At 35.0% G+C, this 17,193-nt stretch overlaps 2 protein-coding genes across 3 annotated transcripts; one reads left to right on the forward strand and one right to left on the reverse strand.

Annotated features, from left to right (window-relative positions):
* Nucleotides 1–896: 896 nt before the first annotated feature.
* Nucleotides 897–9,676, forward strand: LOC107904663 (zinc finger protein BRUTUS). 2 transcript variants are annotated; one of them, XM_016831108.2, is made up of 14 exons: nucleotides 897–1,424; nucleotides 2,802–3,011; nucleotides 3,869–4,063; nucleotides 4,151–4,491; nucleotides 5,006–5,234; nucleotides 5,578–5,746; nucleotides 5,856–7,082; nucleotides 7,163–7,334; nucleotides 7,502–7,723; nucleotides 7,800–7,937; nucleotides 8,423–8,657; nucleotides 8,784–8,843; nucleotides 9,153–9,224; nucleotides 9,346–9,676. In XM_016831108.2, the coding sequence occupies exons 1-14, from the start codon at nucleotides 1,140–1,142 to the stop codon at nucleotides 9,493–9,495; spliced, it is 3,705 nt and encodes a 1,234-aa protein (XP_016686597.1). In that variant the 5' UTR covers nucleotides 897–1,139; the 3' UTR covers nucleotides 9,496–9,676. The 2 variants fall into 2 exon arrangements, with proteins under 2 accessions (XP_016686597.1, XP_016686596.1); XM_016831107.2 differs by having other exon boundaries at nucleotides 3,869–4,491.
* A 1,292-nt stretch (nucleotides 9,677–10,968) lies between these two features.
* Nucleotides 10,969–17,062, reverse strand: LOC107904665 (AMSH-like ubiquitin thioesterase 1). The gene is made up of 14 exons (XM_016831109.2): nucleotides 16,651–17,062; nucleotides 15,480–15,544; nucleotides 15,296–15,371; nucleotides 15,046–15,198; nucleotides 14,783–14,877; nucleotides 14,173–14,278; nucleotides 14,055–14,101; nucleotides 13,461–13,800; nucleotides 13,261–13,350; nucleotides 13,118–13,180; nucleotides 12,918–12,992; nucleotides 12,534–12,596; nucleotides 11,487–11,539; nucleotides 10,969–11,396 (listed from the first exon to the last, which is right to left on the reverse strand). Exons 1-14 carry the CDS (start codon nucleotides 16,762–16,764, stop codon nucleotides 11,222–11,224), a joined length of 1,515 nt encoding a protein of 504 aa, XP_016686598.1. The 5' UTR covers nucleotides 16,765–17,062; the 3' UTR covers nucleotides 10,969–11,221.
* Nucleotides 17,063–17,193: the final 131 nt, after the last annotated feature.

Consider the following 17,193-nt stretch of genomic DNA (forward strand, 5'->3'; position numbering starts at 1 on the left):
CTTTACATCTTGGAACAACCTTTTTCATCCTTTTCACTCGCCTTATCCTTAAGTGGTCTCATAATAAGAAGACAAAACATTTTGCCTTTAAAGAAAAAAAGAAGATAAAAGTAAAAAAAAAAAAAAAAACCAATTGTGAAGCCTCTGGGACCTAGGTTTATTCATCAACCTCTTATGGCATTCCACGTAGAGAAACTCACGTGATCCAGAAAAAGACTTATGGGTAAACTGCACCTAAAGTCACTAAACTATTAGTAAGTTTATATTTTAGTAACTTAACTTTTAAAAATTTTAAAATATCATTAAACTGTTTAAAAGTTTTCATTTAAGTAACTGAGCTGTTAAAAATGTTATTATTTTGTCTTTGCTATTTGCACCACCTACACTAATCAAAAGCTCTCATTCCCCTTTTATTTTGTAGTTCAATTTTTTCATGAAACAACTTTGAATATTATGAATTTACGAACCAAAATTCAAATAGTTTTTTCTCCGATATCAGACACTAACCGTCAAATTGACTTAGATATAAAGAATATTTTTCCACTCGTCTATGGGTAATGATCAGCTATATAGATTGCTGAATCATCGTTTATAGTTAACTAACAGATTTAAAAAAAATACTTAGCAACTCAATGACTTAAATAAAAAATACAAATAGTTTAGTTTTTTAAATAAAAACTTTTGAATAGTTTAGTGACTTAAATGAAAACATTCGAATAGTTCAATGATCATTTTGTAACCTTTAAAAGTTAAATGACCAAAACGTAAATTTATTAATAATTTAGTGACCTTAGGTGTGATTTACCCAAGATTTATAGAACAATCCAGCGTGGCAAATCACGCCACGTGGCACCAACGAGGGTATAAAAACGACCACATTCCCCCACATTCTTATCACACCCCGGTCTTAAACATGGAACACCCTGCCTCGAGCCTTTCCTTCCCTCTCATCTCCCGTTGAAAATCTCAAACCAAATACCAAACAAAACAAAAACCGGAAATATATATATTATTACGAAGAAGACAAATAACAAATAAAGAAAAAAAAAGTTAAAACAGCAGCAAGAAATTGAAGGGCGAAGGAGGAATTAGTTTAACGGAGAAGAACGGAGAAAGTCAAAGGAGCCAAGAGTTTTCAAATGGCGATTCCTATACCGGAATTGCGACGTGGAGACGAAGCCGTGGTGGTATCTACCGGCACGGTGAAACCGCCGCCATTTGGAGGTTTGTCGGAGGAGAGTGAAGAGAAGTCTCCGATTTTGATATTCTTGTTGTTTCATAAGGCGGTGCGGAATGAGCTGGATGCGCTTCACCGTTTGGCTTTGGCGTTTGCTACGGGAAACAGTGTTGATATTCAATCGCTGTTTCAACGGTACGGTTTCTTCAGATCGATTTATAAGCAACACTCTGTTGCCGAAGATGAGGTACTCTTTTCTTTTTGCTCTTAATTTTGTTAGAATTTTCGAATGCTCTGGTTGTTTCGGCAAGAGAGTTTTGAAATTTTGAACAACTTGTTTTTCTTTTATTTTTGAATTTGGTGAATTTTGGATAGTATTTTTAGTAAATCATTGGAATTTATGTCTCTACACGCCTAAGTATGTACGTGGACGACTGCCTGTTTGTACACCGTTTCATTTTAGGTTCTTAATTTCAATACTTGAGTTAATATTTTTCTTTGCTTGGTTCTTGGAAATTACGAAGGAATTAATCATTTAATTGCGATTTTTTTCTCTTGTTTCGAATTGGAGTGCATTCGTCGCATTTCAGTCTTTTTTTCCTTTAGCAGTGAAAAAGGAAAAGAATATATTTTGATTTGTAATCAGCTATGTTTTATTTATAAGCATTTTGACTGTCGGTTGGTGGTTTTAGTGGAGTCATTTTTTTCTTATGGAATTGATTTTAGTATTAATTTTCCATTTCCCTAATTTCATGACAAGTACTTCTGCTTCTTTTCAGAGGACTGTCCTTGTAGATAAATTATTGGGGGGAAAAAAACCTTAGTGGAATACTTTTTCACTAATGATGCAATATATATTCTTGGTTTTGTTTTAAATTTTAATAATTTCGGTGAAGAATGTTGAAATTTTATTTTTCTAAAACTTGAAACATGATAAGTTGAACTTGTGTTGATTTATTGAATTGAGTATTTGCAAAATGTACCAATGTAGGATGCTATGAGTCTAACAGAGGGGAGCTTGTGAATCTTCTTTTTTATTTGCAAAACAAGTTTCAGTTGCCGCTTTTACTTCTAGAGGAGCATCACAGTTTGGAATATTATAAATATTGCAAGTTAGAGGCAAAGATTTTTGGTTTAAAATAATTTCCTTGCTAAGATGTTTGGTTTCAATGATTAATTAAATTTCATTTCTCCATCAATGGCTTTGAAAAAAAAATGTATTGTTTTTACTGATCTAAGCATACCATTCAAAGAGTCTGCATCTATAACTGAAAAGAAAAAATTATTAATGTCTGGTTTTTCTGAAATTTGATTACACCTTCCATTGGATTTTCTATCTTTTATTTTTTGGTAGTGTGACAACTAAAAGTTTCTGAACTTGCAATGTAATCTTTGAAACTGAAAGTTCTGGTACCTCCTGCTTGCATTTTGTTTTTTGAGAGAAGTGGCAGGATGCTCTCCTGATGTTATCAGGCAATATGCATGACCATGGTTACTTAATACCAACTGTTAGCTGCAATTCTAAGATTTCAATTTTTATTCCTGGAAGCAGTCTAGTGCATTCTTTGTTTCCTCTTCTTTCTACTATATCAGAAATTTTACAGCATATGGATTTGAAATGCAGGTTATTTTTCCAGCCCTTGATATACGTGTAAAAAATGTGGCAAAAACTTACTCCCTTGAACACAAAGGTGAAAGCAACCTTTTTGACCATCTATTTGAGCTTTTAAGTTCTTATATGGAAGATGACGAGAGCTTCCCAAAGGAGTTAGCTTCTTGTACGGGGGCCCTTCGAACATCAATTAGTCAGCATATGGACAAAGAAGAGGAACAGGTATGAGCTTATGTAGTGTTGCTTTTCTATTTCAGAATTTATGCGATGTATTGAACAAATTCCTTGCTTAGGATATCCTAAATATAACTAAGATAAAAGATCCACACATTTCTTTTGTGCTTGACAACTGCTTTTCATGTGTTCAATTTCAAAAGAACTAGTGTGTGCATAGTTGGTTTTTAACCTAATAAGTTAGCTTCTTTTTATTGTGGTGTGCATGCTCCTTTGTTATAAACAATTAGTCTTTCTCTCAATTTTAGTTTTTTTTTTTACTTGGTAGCTTACTTCATTTAATTATTTCTGATTATTGTTTACCATGTTTTATTGACAGTGTTTTAAATTATGCACAATTTGAGGCTTGGTTTGACAAATGTATTGAAAAGTGCATTTCTTTTATATGTTATGAATCTGCATGGGACTAATGAGTAAATTGTTCTTCTCCCCCAAGTGCTGTATCTATGACATATATATCAACAGATATCCAATAATTTTGTGCAAGTTCGTTAGGCTGTATTGATTTTTCTCCAAGAATTATTCAGTTTCATGCTTTTAATGCTATATGTTCAATTTAACTTACTGGATATGCAGCTGCTCTATTGTTTTTGACATGTTAAATTCCCAAGCTATGCAAAGAAGAGGCCAATTTGATATTATAACTTTTTTTGCTTCATAAAGCATGAATTTTAAACAGCTACAGATCCATTGCAATAGTTATTCCTTTATCATCTAAAACTAATTCTCTCAACATGAGTCAGTTGTCTTCTCTCTTACTGCTTTAATCATCAATCCAGAAGACCACATGTGCTATAATAAGGCTGTATTTTCGGGTTACATGGTATTCTCTTTGAATATGACAGGTTTTTCCCTTGCTTATTGAAAAGTTCTCACTTGAAGAGCAAGCATCGCTAGTCTGGCAGTTTTTATGCAGCATTCCTGTGAATATGGTGGCAGATTTCCTTCCATGGCTTTCATCATTTCTCTCACCTGATGAATATCAGGACATGCAGAAATGCTTAAGCAAAATAGTTCCCGAAGAAAAGCTTCTGCAGCAGGCAAGATTTCTATTTTCACCAAACCATTTATATATTTTGGACAATTTTTTTATGAGCTTCCTAATTGTTAATTCTTTACTTTTAAAGGTTATCTTTACATGGATGGAAGGGAGAAATGATGCTAACTTATTAGGAAAATATCATTTAGATTCTCCTGATGGCTTAAGCCAGTCATTGGACAGTAGAACCTGTCCTTGTGAGTTACCAAAGACCGGGAAAAGAAAATATTTGGAGCCTGGTAGTATTCTTTCTGAGACGGATGGCACACATCCATTGAATGAAATATTGCTTTGGCATAATGCTATTAAGAGAGAATTGACTGAGATAGCTGAGGAGGCTAGGAAGATTCAACTTTCTGGGGATTTTGTTGATCTATCAGTCTTTAATGAACGATTGCAATTTATTGCTGAGGTTTGCATCTTTCACAGGTATTTTTCTTGTAATCTTCTTGTTTTTCTATTAGTTTCTCCGCTTACTAATAAATTCTACCTTAAAAATCCACTGGGTCTAACTTTCTACCTTTGCCCCAGAGAAGTTATTGCAAGCATCCAGCCTATTATGCCTTGAAAATTAATTTTTCCTTTAATTTAATATATATTCCTTTTAAAATTCATTTATCATTTTATTTAAAATAAAATTAAATATAAATTCTATTATCAAAATGAGTTCCCACATTAGCATAAAAAATATTTGAAGATCAATCTAAATATGAATAGTATATGTTCCCAGGTCAGAGCAATCTAAAGCTGTCCCCCTGCCATTGCAGTTTTTTTTTTGTAAAAGCCCTCCCCTCTTTTCTTCAGCTCCCATCTCAAAAAAAATAAAAATAAAATAAATAAATAAAAGATCCTGCCAGGGCAAGGTGGATTGCTAGTTTTGCTTTATACTTGTTTGCTTATATTTTAAGCAGGAAATTGATGATTGGCTTGCTCTATTATGAAGTATTGCAGAGGACAAGGTAATATTCCCTGCGGTTGATGAAGAACTGTCTTTCACCCAAGAGCATGCTGAAGAAGAAAGCCAATTCAATGACTTTAGGTGTTTGATTGAAAGTATTCAAAATGCAGGAGCAGTTTCTACTTCAGCTGCTGAATTTTATTCCAAGTTATGTGAGCATGCTGATCAAATAATGGAAACTATAATGACTCATTTCCATAATGAGGAAGTTCAGGTGAGCTTTTTTTTGGGGGTGTTCAGTAGTGCTCTGGTAAAACATGAAGTTTTATATTCCCGAACTTTCCCAATTGCACATTACTACACAGCCATATATGCATACACCCACATCACCTGGGAAGGAGAAAAAAAAAGGGGTGGGGGTTGAGATGAGGGAGAGAGACTGTCGGGTCCTATGACAATATGTGGAAGTGCTATATGATAATATTCTATGATTTATTTAAGTATATTGGAACTAAAGCTCTATGTTTCCATGTGCTGTAATTGATTAGACTATTTTGTGCAGTTCTAGAAACCTATGGTTATGTGAATGTTTCTACCCTATTCTTGTTGATTTCTAGGTTCTTCCAATTGCGAAAAAGAACTTTAGTTTCAAAAGGCAGCGTGAACTTTTGTATCAAAGCTTGTGTGTAATGCCCTTGAGAGTGATTGAGCGCGTCTTGCCATGGCTGGTTGGGTCATTAACTGATCATGAAGCCCGGAATTTCCTGAAGAACATGCAGTTGGCAGGTCTACACATCCGTTCTCTATACAGCAGTTTAGTCAATTTATGTAATACAATTAAAGCTTTCACTGCTTGATTTACCCTTTCTAACTCACTGATACTTATTTGATTCAGCTCCAGCAACAGATAGCGCTCTCATGACACTTTTTTCTGGGTGGGCTTGCAAGGGTCGAAACCAAGGCATGTGTTTGTCTCCAAATGGAAATGGTTGCTGTGTTAAAAGGTTCAGTGACATTGAAGAAGATTTTGTTCAATCATGTTGTGCATGCACTTCTTCCATGTGCATGAACGAGACCTGTTCAACAATTCATGGAGATGAAGTTAAAAGGCCAGTCAAAAGAAACATTTCTGATTCATGCAAAACCGGCAATGCTGCTGAGCTGTCAGTTAGTGTCGATGCCCATGAGCAACCTTGTAATGAAAGGTCTTGCTGTGTTCCTGGTTTAGGAGTAAATACTAATAATCTGGGGTTTGGTTCTCTTTTAACAGCCAAGTCTCTGAGATCTTTGTCTTTTAGCTCCTCCGCTCCATCTCTAAATTCCAGTCTTTTTGTCTGGGAAACAGATAATAACTTGTCTGACATTGGCTCAGCAGATCGACCAATTGATACAATTTTCAAATTTCATAAAGCCATCAGCAAAGACTTGGAATATCTGGATGTTGAATCTGGAAAGCTTGGCAATTGTGATGAGACATTCCTTAGGCAGTTTATTGGAAGATTTCATCTATTATGGGGTCTATACAGAGCTCATAGTAATGCCGAGGATGATATTGTTTTCCCAGCATTGGAGTCTAAAGAGACACTTCATAATGTCAGTCACTCATATACACTAGATCATAAGCAGGAGGAAAAATTGTTTGAAGACATTAACAGTGTTCTTTCTGAACTCTCACACCTTCATGAAAGTTTTACCGTAGGTCATATACCAACTGATACTGGCACTGAACTTTCTGGTGCCTACAATGGTGATTGTCTGAGAAAATATAATGAGCTGGCTACTAAGCTTCAGGGGATGTGCAAATCAATCAGAGTTACCCTGGATCATCATATTTACCGAGAGGAACTTGAGCTTTGGCCGTTATTTGGTAGATATTTCTCTGTGGAGGAGCAAGACAAACTAGTTGGGCGCATAATTGGCACCACAGGTGCTGAAGTGCTTCAGTCAATGCTGCCATGGGTAACTGCAGCCCTTACTCAGGAGGAGCAAAATAAAATGATGGACACATGGAAGCAAGCAACCAAAAACACAATGTTCAATGAATGGCTAAATGAATGCTGGAAAAAACCCTCCGAATCATCTTTGCAGAATGAAATGTCAGAAACTGGCATTTCTCTAAAAGGTATTTGGTAATGATATGCATTTGGTTTGAACATTGTTGCGTGGAACATTTTAATTTATTTCTCAAATGTTCTGCTCTAGGTAATGATTTTCAAGACAGTTTGGAACAATGTGATCAAATGTTTAAGCCTGGGTGGAAAGATATTTTTCGAATGAATCAAAATGAGCTTGAGTCAGAGATACGGAAGGTTTATCGGGACTCAACTCTTGATCCTAGGAGAAAAGCATATCTTGTTCAGAACCTTTTAACTAGGTTTGTTCCATGATATTTATCTGCTTTGTCTATACTAATTCCTAGCGTCATTGGCATTATATTATGTGTTTCTTACCCTCTATTTCTTTTTATTTTTGGTTCATCATTGATTCTTTGTTATTCTTTTGACATGAGTTATTAATCAGTTAGTAAATTGTTTATTTTAGTCGTTGGATAGCTGCTCAGCAGAAGTTACCCCAAACAGCATCCAGTGAAGCTTCTGACGGCGAAGATGTATGGGGATGTTCTCCATCATTTCGAGATCCAGGGAAACAAATATTTGGGTGCGAGCACTACAAAAGAAACTGCAAACTCCGTGCTGCTTGCTGTGGGAAGTTGTTTACTTGCAGGTTTTGTCATGACAATGTGAGCGATCATTCAATGGATAGGTAAGTTTGAATAACTTTTCTCTAATTTGAGGTTAGAGTTCTGTGCATATGATTTTTTTTCTCTCAACCATTTCAGGAAAGCAACCTTAGAGATGATGTGCATGAGTTGCCTCAAGATTCAACCCGTTGGTCCAATTTGCATTACACCTTCCTGCAGTGGACTTTCAATGGCAAAGTATTATTGTAGCATATGCAAGTTTTTTGATGATGAAAGGTATTTGTTCTTCTTGGCAGTTTTCATCTTGCAGCAAAACTTTACCTCCACTTGAATCTATCCTAACTCTTGTCATCATATTTCATATTCAACCTGTAGAGGATTACCCTTTTAAATTGTTGTAAACCACCTTTATCCTTATGAAGATGAGCACACACTTTTTTAACCCCCATTGTCAGAGCTCTTAGAAAACCACATATCCATTTCTGACACTCATACCTAAGTCCGAGTAACATGCTTGTCCACCATTTTCTCCTTTCCTTTCCCCTCATAGCTATAACATGTAAAGGCCTTTGCACTACACTTGCATACTGAGAAAGTAGTAAAAATAATTGTTTTGTTTCAAGGTTGTAACCAGAATGAGAATTTGCACTTGTACCATGATCACTAATTTGGAAATACTAATGAATGGTTCAGCGGTTTTAGATTCTACTGGAAGAGACGGTGCTAATCTTTGACCTATCCTAATAATTTTTCTGCTGCAGGAATGTGTATCATTGTCCATTTTGCAATCTATGCCGTGTTGGTAAAGGACTTGGCATTGATTATTTTCATTGCATGACATGCAATTGTTGCCTTGGGACAAAGTTAGTGAACCACAAGTGCCTGGAGAAAGGTTTAGAAACCAACTGCCCTATTTGTTGTGATTTTTTGTTCACATCAAGTGCAACAGTCAGAGCTCTACCTTGCGGCCATTACATGCATTCAGCTTGTTTTCAGGTTCTTGGCTTTCCTTTTCTCCTACTCCCAGTACCCATTTTTCACTTGTTTCTTTATGTATGATTATCTTTGAAGGAACACTGCCAAATTGGTTATATGCTAACTTCACATCTTTTGCTCTGTTAGGCATATACTTGCAGTCATTACACCTGTCCACTTTGCAGTAAATCCTTGGGAGATATGGCGGTAAAACTTTCTTGCACCTTAGCTTCTTATGACTTGTAAAGAGCTATATATGTTTTCATGTTTCTCATATCAATATTGAAGATGGCATATCGGTACACTGGTGTGCTCATTTTTTTATGCCTTTTCATATATTTCTAGGCTCAAACCCCTTTAAGCACTAAGATCCATGTAGGATATGAACTGCTGTTCACTTAGTCCTCATTACATCGATCCCTGGATAAGAGACAATTATCCTGTTATAATGAGCTTCAAAGTTCCATCTTGGTGAAGCATATTTATGTGATCTTTTTCATTTTGGTTAACTTTCAGGTTTACTTCGGTATGCTTGACGCATTGTTGGCTGCTGAAGAGCTTCCAGAAGAATACAGGGATCGGTGTCAGGTTTATTCTTTTCTTACCTCAAAGGACAAACTGGCTAAATGTTACCCCTTAAAAGATAACTATAGAATGAACTAAGTTCCGAATTTTATCTTTACTAATGGCATATATACACAATCCACAGGATGTTCTCTGCAACGACTGTGATCAAAAGGGCACAGCTCGGTTCCATTGGTTGTATCACAAGTGTGGATATTGTGGATCGTACAACACTCGCGTGATCAAGACCTCGACCCAGACACCATCAACAGACTGCTCTACTGTGAATCAATGAAAGGTTTCTCTTCTTTCCCAAATAATGTATAGGTGGTAGTTTGTAAATAACATGTATAGGCAAATTATTTTTTCCCCCCAATTGCGGCATAGTTTCCTTTTGGGAGCATCTAGACGCTCTGATAGAAAACACTACCAAGGCATTGAAAAGTTATAAATGTTTAGAACTATTTGCTTCTCTATACCTCCCTTAACTTTTTTTTTCCCTTTTTGGTGCCGAGTCAAGTTATAAATCGAGGGAGGGAGAGTATTTTTGAACCTAATCATTAGGGTGCTGATAAGCGATTTTAATCACTATAAACTAGTTGGTGTTAGTTGACAATGTAGCCAGTATCGTATCGGTATAAGCCCGTACTGATTGGTATACATTGACAATATATAGAAGTAAAATGAAACGACATTCTTAGCTTAAAAACCAGTTGCACCGAATATACAAGTTTTTATTTTTTGTTTTTATCATTTTTGGCATAATTATATTTAAAAATTAAATTGTTTTTATCAGTACCGGATAAAATTTATTATGGTTTTAAAATATATATTTGTTTAGTTAAATTTTTTTTATGTTTGCATGTAACTATATAGTAATCGAATGTTGAAGGTCACTGGTATTTACCAATATCAGATCAAAATCGTTGTTCCCACTGGTATGGTGTTCACTATTTCGATTAATCACTCTTTGGAGGATTGCTTTTTCGGTGCTGAAAAGATGGAGTCAAATTGAATCATCAAATCGGTTTAGTAAACACAAAATCGAACATCTACTTAACGATCAATAAAAGGAAAAACAGTTTAATTTTGTAACTTTTACTATAAATTTGTTTTAACAGACCGAGGTTAATTTAGATAATAATGACATTAATTTGGGCGATTAAAGCATGATTACTATAAAATTTAATTTAATTTACTTTTTTTATATAATGCTTATTTTTATCCATAATTTTTTCTTAATCTCACGCATTTTCTGAATTCCTACAATAGTAACAATACCAATTAACTATACAATGTGATTCCACAGAAAATGACAAAAAATGACATCCCATCTGAAGAGGATTTCTTCAACATGTTTTTACATTTTGGATAGCGCCAGCAAAAGCAAGAACCAACTCGATAGTTTCCAAAATCGGGATCTGTTAATTGCCTACCCTTAACTATATAGTTGGACAAAAGCTAATTCAACTATATAGTTAAGGCTATCAGTTCACTTAAATTCATAAAAATAAAAAATATATATATCAAAAATTCAGTTCAACTGTCACCAATTCAGCTAATTTTTTACCCGATTCAATCAGTCTATACTAATTCCCAAATTAACCAGTTCAATACCCTTCTCTAAATTGACACCCCAACCCAATCAATCCAACCGGTCGATCTGATTCAAACAACCTTGTCATATAATTTTGATTTTATAGATTGCTTTTAAAGAAAACTCCTGGTTTCCTTTGTTTTAAATTAGAAACCCTAGGGAAAATTAGGGTTTACAAAAAATCCAATTCAACTTCAAATGAATTAGAATTTCTCTTGTTTAATACAACAAAAGAATGGAATCCAGAGCCACTTGATGTTTTGTATCCCCCCTCCCTCAAATCCGTATTTTCCTAAACATGCAAATACTATGGTATACAGTCTTGTTTCTCAAATGTCTCTTTTCCTTTTAAACAAACAGGCACTTTTTACACTTACTGATGGTCAATCAACCATTTGCACATATGATGGCTATGATTGTGAGATCATCGAAGATCGATGACGTCAAAGTTCAGATTCGGATTCATATACACATCTGTACATGTACTGTAAAGGGGGCCACCATCAGGAGGTTGAATGTGTGGATGAAAGCCACGTTTCTGGCACTGTCTAATGACAGACATCCCACCCGGAGTTGTCAAACGAAAAATTCCATGTTTTCTGCACTTGGAATGATGAAAAGTTATCGGTAACTGGACATATAGAAAAAGGATAAAAAATTGATTAATCATATAATAATATGCTTCCCACCTCGAAGCATCTCTTGGTGCCATTACGATTGCTACGGATTCCGGCAACATAATCTAGATACACAAACAACGACTTCAGAACGTTTAAATAACAATAAGAAAACACACATTGGCTTCTCTACCGCTAAAATGTGGATACAAAGTTACCAAGAGAAAGGACAACACGAGCAGGGTATTTTTAGATCGGTACACTGAAAGTAACTCCTTCCAAATGTTTAAAACCATATTCTAGAAAATCCCACAGGGAGGAGAAAACGTGGTTCTACGGGGTACTGATCTCCTCTTCTAATTTCATAAGTAGAATGCTAAAAGAACATCTAAAAACAGGTTCAGAAAGACCACCGTGCAATTTTTGGTTACATAGACATTGGGAAACCATGGAAAATAAGAAAGTTTAAAAAATAAGAACACAGGACCAATCGATTCTGAGGTTCTTGTTTGAACACCCTGGATCAAATATGAAGCACGATTTCAAAACTGATGATTAGTGTTTCACTAGAAACGGGTTTAACCACTTATATTAAACACTGAAATTCCTTCTGTCCTACCAAATCTGGAAATTGGATAGAGGACATTTGATGCCACCACAAAATCTGAAAGTTAGGTTAGTGTGAAGGAGACGAGTAAGAGGGTTCAGAGACGGGGAAGGAGAAAAAAAAAATTCTATCACTGAAAGAAGAGAAGATGTAAAGAAAAACAGAAGTTTTTATTTATTTTTCTGCCACATCACGTGGCACTTTTGTGACAAGCACATGCCATGTCACCAGCATCATACGTACATACTCCGTCATGATGTTATCTGTGACTTATTTTTGAGTGACCATAGAAACTTAAATGTTACTGACTAAAACGCTAGATTTCATAATCGGTTGACCAAAATAAAAACGTCACCCGAACTCCCAAAGTAGGGTAACTATTTGTGTATTTTACCGTTCAAACTAATGACCAAAATGACATTAGCAGTGAAAAATGAAATAGCTGAAAATATTTACAAATGAACCAAAATCAGTAACAGACTAGTTTTATAATGATACAAAAAGGCACATACCTGGTATGAGTAGTGAGTATGGAGATCAATTGATGACATGAAACATGATTGCGTAGGATGTGTCTGAGGATACAAACATAAAAAGATATCATTGAAAATATGTTATCAGGCATGCTAAATGTCAATTATGAAAAAGGAACAGATTAGAAAACTATGTTGCGATATATGATGCTGTATACTCATACATATGACATAAGATCCGCACAAATATCTTCCAAAAGTAGAGAACTTAGGAAAAACAAGCAAGGATTTATCGAGCCTTTAGGTTATCAAGTTCACTCATCAACACAAGCGTGAATAACTCACCTAAAACCCAACTGCAAAATCCATTTGTAGCTGAGCAGATGTTTAAATATGAGGTTAAGTAGATTATTAAACACTTACATGAATCCAACCCAGTGGAAAGAGAGATCTCTTATCCTGTACTTCAAATATTTCCTCCTCATTTGTTGTTTGGCACTAATAAAAAGAAAGTGTAATAATAGGAATCACATAACCCGCTAAAACAAGAGTAAAAGAAAATGAAAGTTTTGTGACGAAAATATTGAATTTAGATATGGTAATTCACAATGAGACAAGCATACTGAGTCAGATGTTGATTCCTGCTTTGGGATAATAAGTGCTGTAACATAGAACTTCCTATTTTTCTGCAGACCAGTATCACAATAAAACTTCAGTATTACATTATGTGCAGATCAACAAAATGTCTTAAGGCATCAGTACTTACAAGTGAACCTGCAAGAACACCACAAGTTTCTAAATTCCTATTTGTATTTGATTTAGCCAGCTTCATGAAGCTTTCCATCATTGTTGTTGACTGAACAACAAATGGCAAGTCAAGAAAAGTGGGGCTTGTTGAGGATATAAACATGAAAAGATGAAGATAACATAGAATAAACATCAACAAAAGATGTCATAAAAACTTACAATGTGCAACTGTAGAGGAGATTCAGAAGGAACAAGAGCTTCCGTTGAGGGGTTATCTATTCTACAATCTGTCTCCTTCACCTGAGGAGATATTGTATGAACCAAATCCTGTACTTCTGCAAGTACAGGAGGAGGAGATGGCTGTCTGGTAACATTTATATGAACCGGAGCGGTTTCTGATTCTTCAAAGGAAATCATTGGACAAGGTTCATCCACATGAGACTTCTGACTATTCTCACAATTGCCAACAGTAACAGTTGATTCTACGCTTGATGCTTCAGGTTCTGAGTTGCTATGATCACTTTTGTCTGGAAGTTTATTTTGTATAGCCTGCTGCAAACTGTTTACACATGAAGACCATCAGATAGAAAAGTATTCACGAATTTCTCCAAAACAATCAAACTAAATAAAGAAAAAGATAATAGCATCACAATTGGAGTTTTTCAAATTTACTTCAAAACCAATATGCTTCTAAAAAATAATCCTTCAATGCCTCTAGAAACCATCTTATTTTCCTTTAACATCAATTCAATCAATGTAACTGTGATCAACAATAAGTAATTACACATTCCCAAAACCAAAAAAGGAGCGGACCTCGGAAATTCAATTGGAGTCAGGTCAATATTGCTTGGATATTGCACCTGCATTAAGAAAACTTATGTAAGCCAAGTTTCTTTGTGAGGACCAAATAATTAGGAAGATACCATCATACCCGTATATTAGTTTTAGGAGGCTGCCACTGCCCATAAAGCCCATTTGGACCCAGAATAGAATGTTTCGAGAGGGTTTCGTCCTTTGGACGCATCAGGTTTAATGACCTAAAATAAGCAACAAAAGAAGGGCCCTCAAAAACACTTTTCCATTGTAGCATGCACTAAACTCTGGAGGTTAAACTCTAGATTCAATTCCTAAAACATAAAAAAGGCCAAAGCTTGAAAATTGTAACAGTACAGAATTAAACTCCAGATTCAATTCCATTGTAACTTCCTCATTTTCAAATATCCATTTTGATGCATTCAGCATCAAGAAATGATACTGGTATATAGAACAGTCAGTAATACTCCTATAAGGAAATTAAAAGTACAAAGGCATAAGCAAAAGACTCATAAAGTTGAACAGAAGAAAAGAGTTTTGCACATGCAACAGTAGGTAATCACTTGGAGTTGTCTATTGCAGCAACCAAATATTAGACATGAGCAGGATGGGGAAAAGACCAAAGAAGAACTTTCTACCCTGTTCAGGTGCTGAAACCAACTCTTTATTTCAAGGTCTGAACTCTAAGCAACAATACTGGAAACCCTAAAATTAAGAAAGCAACTTACATCCTCCTGAACTGCTCTTCCATTGGTTTAGAATATGATAATTGCTGAGCTACTGGACCATAAGAATTAAATTCTCGCGCAGCTGGTTTAACTGCCTGCAATTTAACAACAGAATTCATTTTAAATCTGAATCTACAAATAAATTAGAAATTGTGTAGATACAATTATAAAAAAACACTAACTCAGACTATGTGATCAAGAGGCAATCATAAAAAAAATTAAAGTAACAGCTTATTAGCAGAATAGAGAAGCACTAACAGTACCTTTGTCATACCATAGTATGTTAAACTCTGGTTTTTAACAGCAGATTGCTGTAACGAATTACTTTGGTTAGTATATCTTCTGTTTAATTCATTGATCTTCTGCTGCACTGCTGGCTTCAATTCTTCTAGCTCATTCAAGGCATTGAGTAGTCTCTACAGCAAAATTTTGAAAATAAAATTTCATATCAAACCGTTCAACCTATAACAGATACGAGTAAAGAGGGGAAATCAAGGAGAGAGAAGTAATTACACTTTTCAAGTAGACCTTTTGGCTTTGTAGTGATGCTCTATAATCTCGATGGAATGGTATTGTTTCAGAAACCAAACTGAAGAAAAAGGGCAGGTGAGGAGGGGTACAAGTAGCCTTACATACATTTTAAAGGAATACTAAAATTATCAAATAATCCACAATGAAGTGTCCTTGTCTCACTCACCCTGAAAACCTTAGAAGCATGATGTATAGATCTATGATGTTCTTCTCAGCTCGAAAGATGTCAGCCTAAATAGCATTGAGTATATTATAAAAGTCAGACCATTTAGAGAAAGAAGGCAATAATTTGATATATTAAGAAATAGCATACAAGCATAGTGATGTTAAAAAAATAATTATAAGGCCCTTTACTTGGCAAAGATTAGCAAGAATCTAATGTTGCACCTTTACTTGGCAGTCCAATCAGTAATGTATAAGCATTAAACCCTAAAGAACAAACCCCAATGGAGTCATCAACACTCCAAATCCAAAGTAATCCTTTCAGCAAGTTCTAAATAATTCGCTTTCAATTCTCAGTACAATTTAACAATTTGCATCACAGACAAAATGCTTTGCTACTTTTTCAAACTCATTTCACTCTCAACATTTCTTAGCTTCAATACAAGCCTAACTTCTCATATTACACTCCACGTTTTAGTAAATGGAAATGCTATACAAGACTAAACAAACATCGATATGAACACATAAATAGGCCCTTAAGATTAAACACTCCCTCTTTAATAATTAATAACCAAAACTTTCATGAAAGTAAGTGTCATTTATGCATCAAGTTCACAACCAAAAGACAAGAATGCATATTTGAACTTTAATTGGAAATTCAGGGTAATAGTATTCCACCAGATAAATTGTGTACATCAGCATCAATTTTATACCACAAACTTCCATACTCTTTACCGTTATCTTTTATCCCTGCTGGCATTATAGTAATTAAAACTTTCCATCCATTGAAAGCTACATCGTATCCCAGCTTTAGTTCTTGGATTTTGGCTTCCAGAAACAAACATAAAAATTTGATTTACATACAAAAATGCAAATACTTCTCAATAATTAAAAGATAAACAAAATTACACTCTTCATAGAGAACATGACTTTGCTAAAACAGTCATGTTACATTGGCGTTCCATTATAGTTATTTTTTTCATTTGAAATCTTTTCCCCTATTTTGCTAACTATTTAGGAACCAAAACCAACAGCGATATCCAATCGAGGTTTAAGTCAGTTAATCAACTAAAAATTACCAAAATTTGGAAACACAAACAGCACAAAAGATGCAATATAAATACAGAACTAATTTAACATGAAAATATAAAAATTTAATTTCTTAAAAAAGAAACCTGTTTGAGAATATTGTCGGCAATCCGGTAGTAATAGCGGAGGGGGATCCGATTATCAACATCGAGTCTTTGCGCACTCGCCGCTATGTTTATTCTTTCCGTCGAGGACATCATCCCTTCCTTGCTTCTCCTTCAAAACTTCCCTTCCCTTTCGTTTCCTTTTCCAATTATCAATACAACATCCGTCGGATCGGCGATTCGGTAATGAATTCGGAGAGCCTTGAAGCTTCGAAAGGGGTCGTCAACGGCGGATCGGGAGAGAAGGAAGGGATAGGATTGAAAGAGGAAAAGTCATTCTGCTATCCCGTAGGGGCAATTATGGAAATGCGGGGACTCTTATTTCGACATTTTATTATACATTTTCAGGGTACTTTTGGCGTATAGGATTTTACAAGATTCAGTTGACCGAAACGGAATAAGAATGAGAATAGTATGATGATGATATATGTAAAATCACCTTTTCATCCCCTTCTCCTTAATATTTTAACTCTAAAATTTTATTACAACTATTATTTTAACAATTTATTCAAAAAATATATTATA

This window comes from Gossypium hirsutum, chromosome D11 (assembly GCF_007990345.1).
Source record: "Gossypium hirsutum isolate 1008001.06 chromosome D11, Gossypium_hirsutum_v2.1, whole genome shotgun sequence".
In the NCBI taxonomy this organism is placed as follows: Eukaryota; Viridiplantae; Streptophyta; class Magnoliopsida; order Malvales; family Malvaceae; genus Gossypium; species Gossypium hirsutum.

Coding starts and splice junctions, on each gene's coding strand:
- LOC107904663 (XM_016831107.2), top strand. CDS start 1,140: ATGGCGATTCCTATACCGGAATTGCGACGTGGAGACGAAGCCGTGGTG. Junction 7,724..7,799: donor AGCGATCATTCAATGGATAG/GTAAGTTTGAAT, acceptor CAACCATTTCAG/GAAAGCAACCTTAGAGATGA. Junction 7,938..8,422: donor AAGTTTTTTGATGATGAAAG/GTATTTGTTCTT, acceptor TTTCTGCTGCAG/GAATGTGTATCATTGTCCAT.
- LOC107904665 (XM_016831109.2), bottom strand. CDS start 16,764: ATGATGTCCTCGACGGAAAGAATAAACATAGCGGCGAGTGCGCAAAGA. Junction 13,181..13,260: donor GTGTTCTTGCAGGTTCACTT/GTAAGTACTGAT, acceptor ACTGGTCTGCAG/AAAAATAGGAAGTTCTATGT. Junction 12,597..12,917: donor TTCCACTGGGTTGGATTCAT/GTAAGTGTTTAA, acceptor TTGTATCCTCAG/ACACATCCTACGCAATCATG.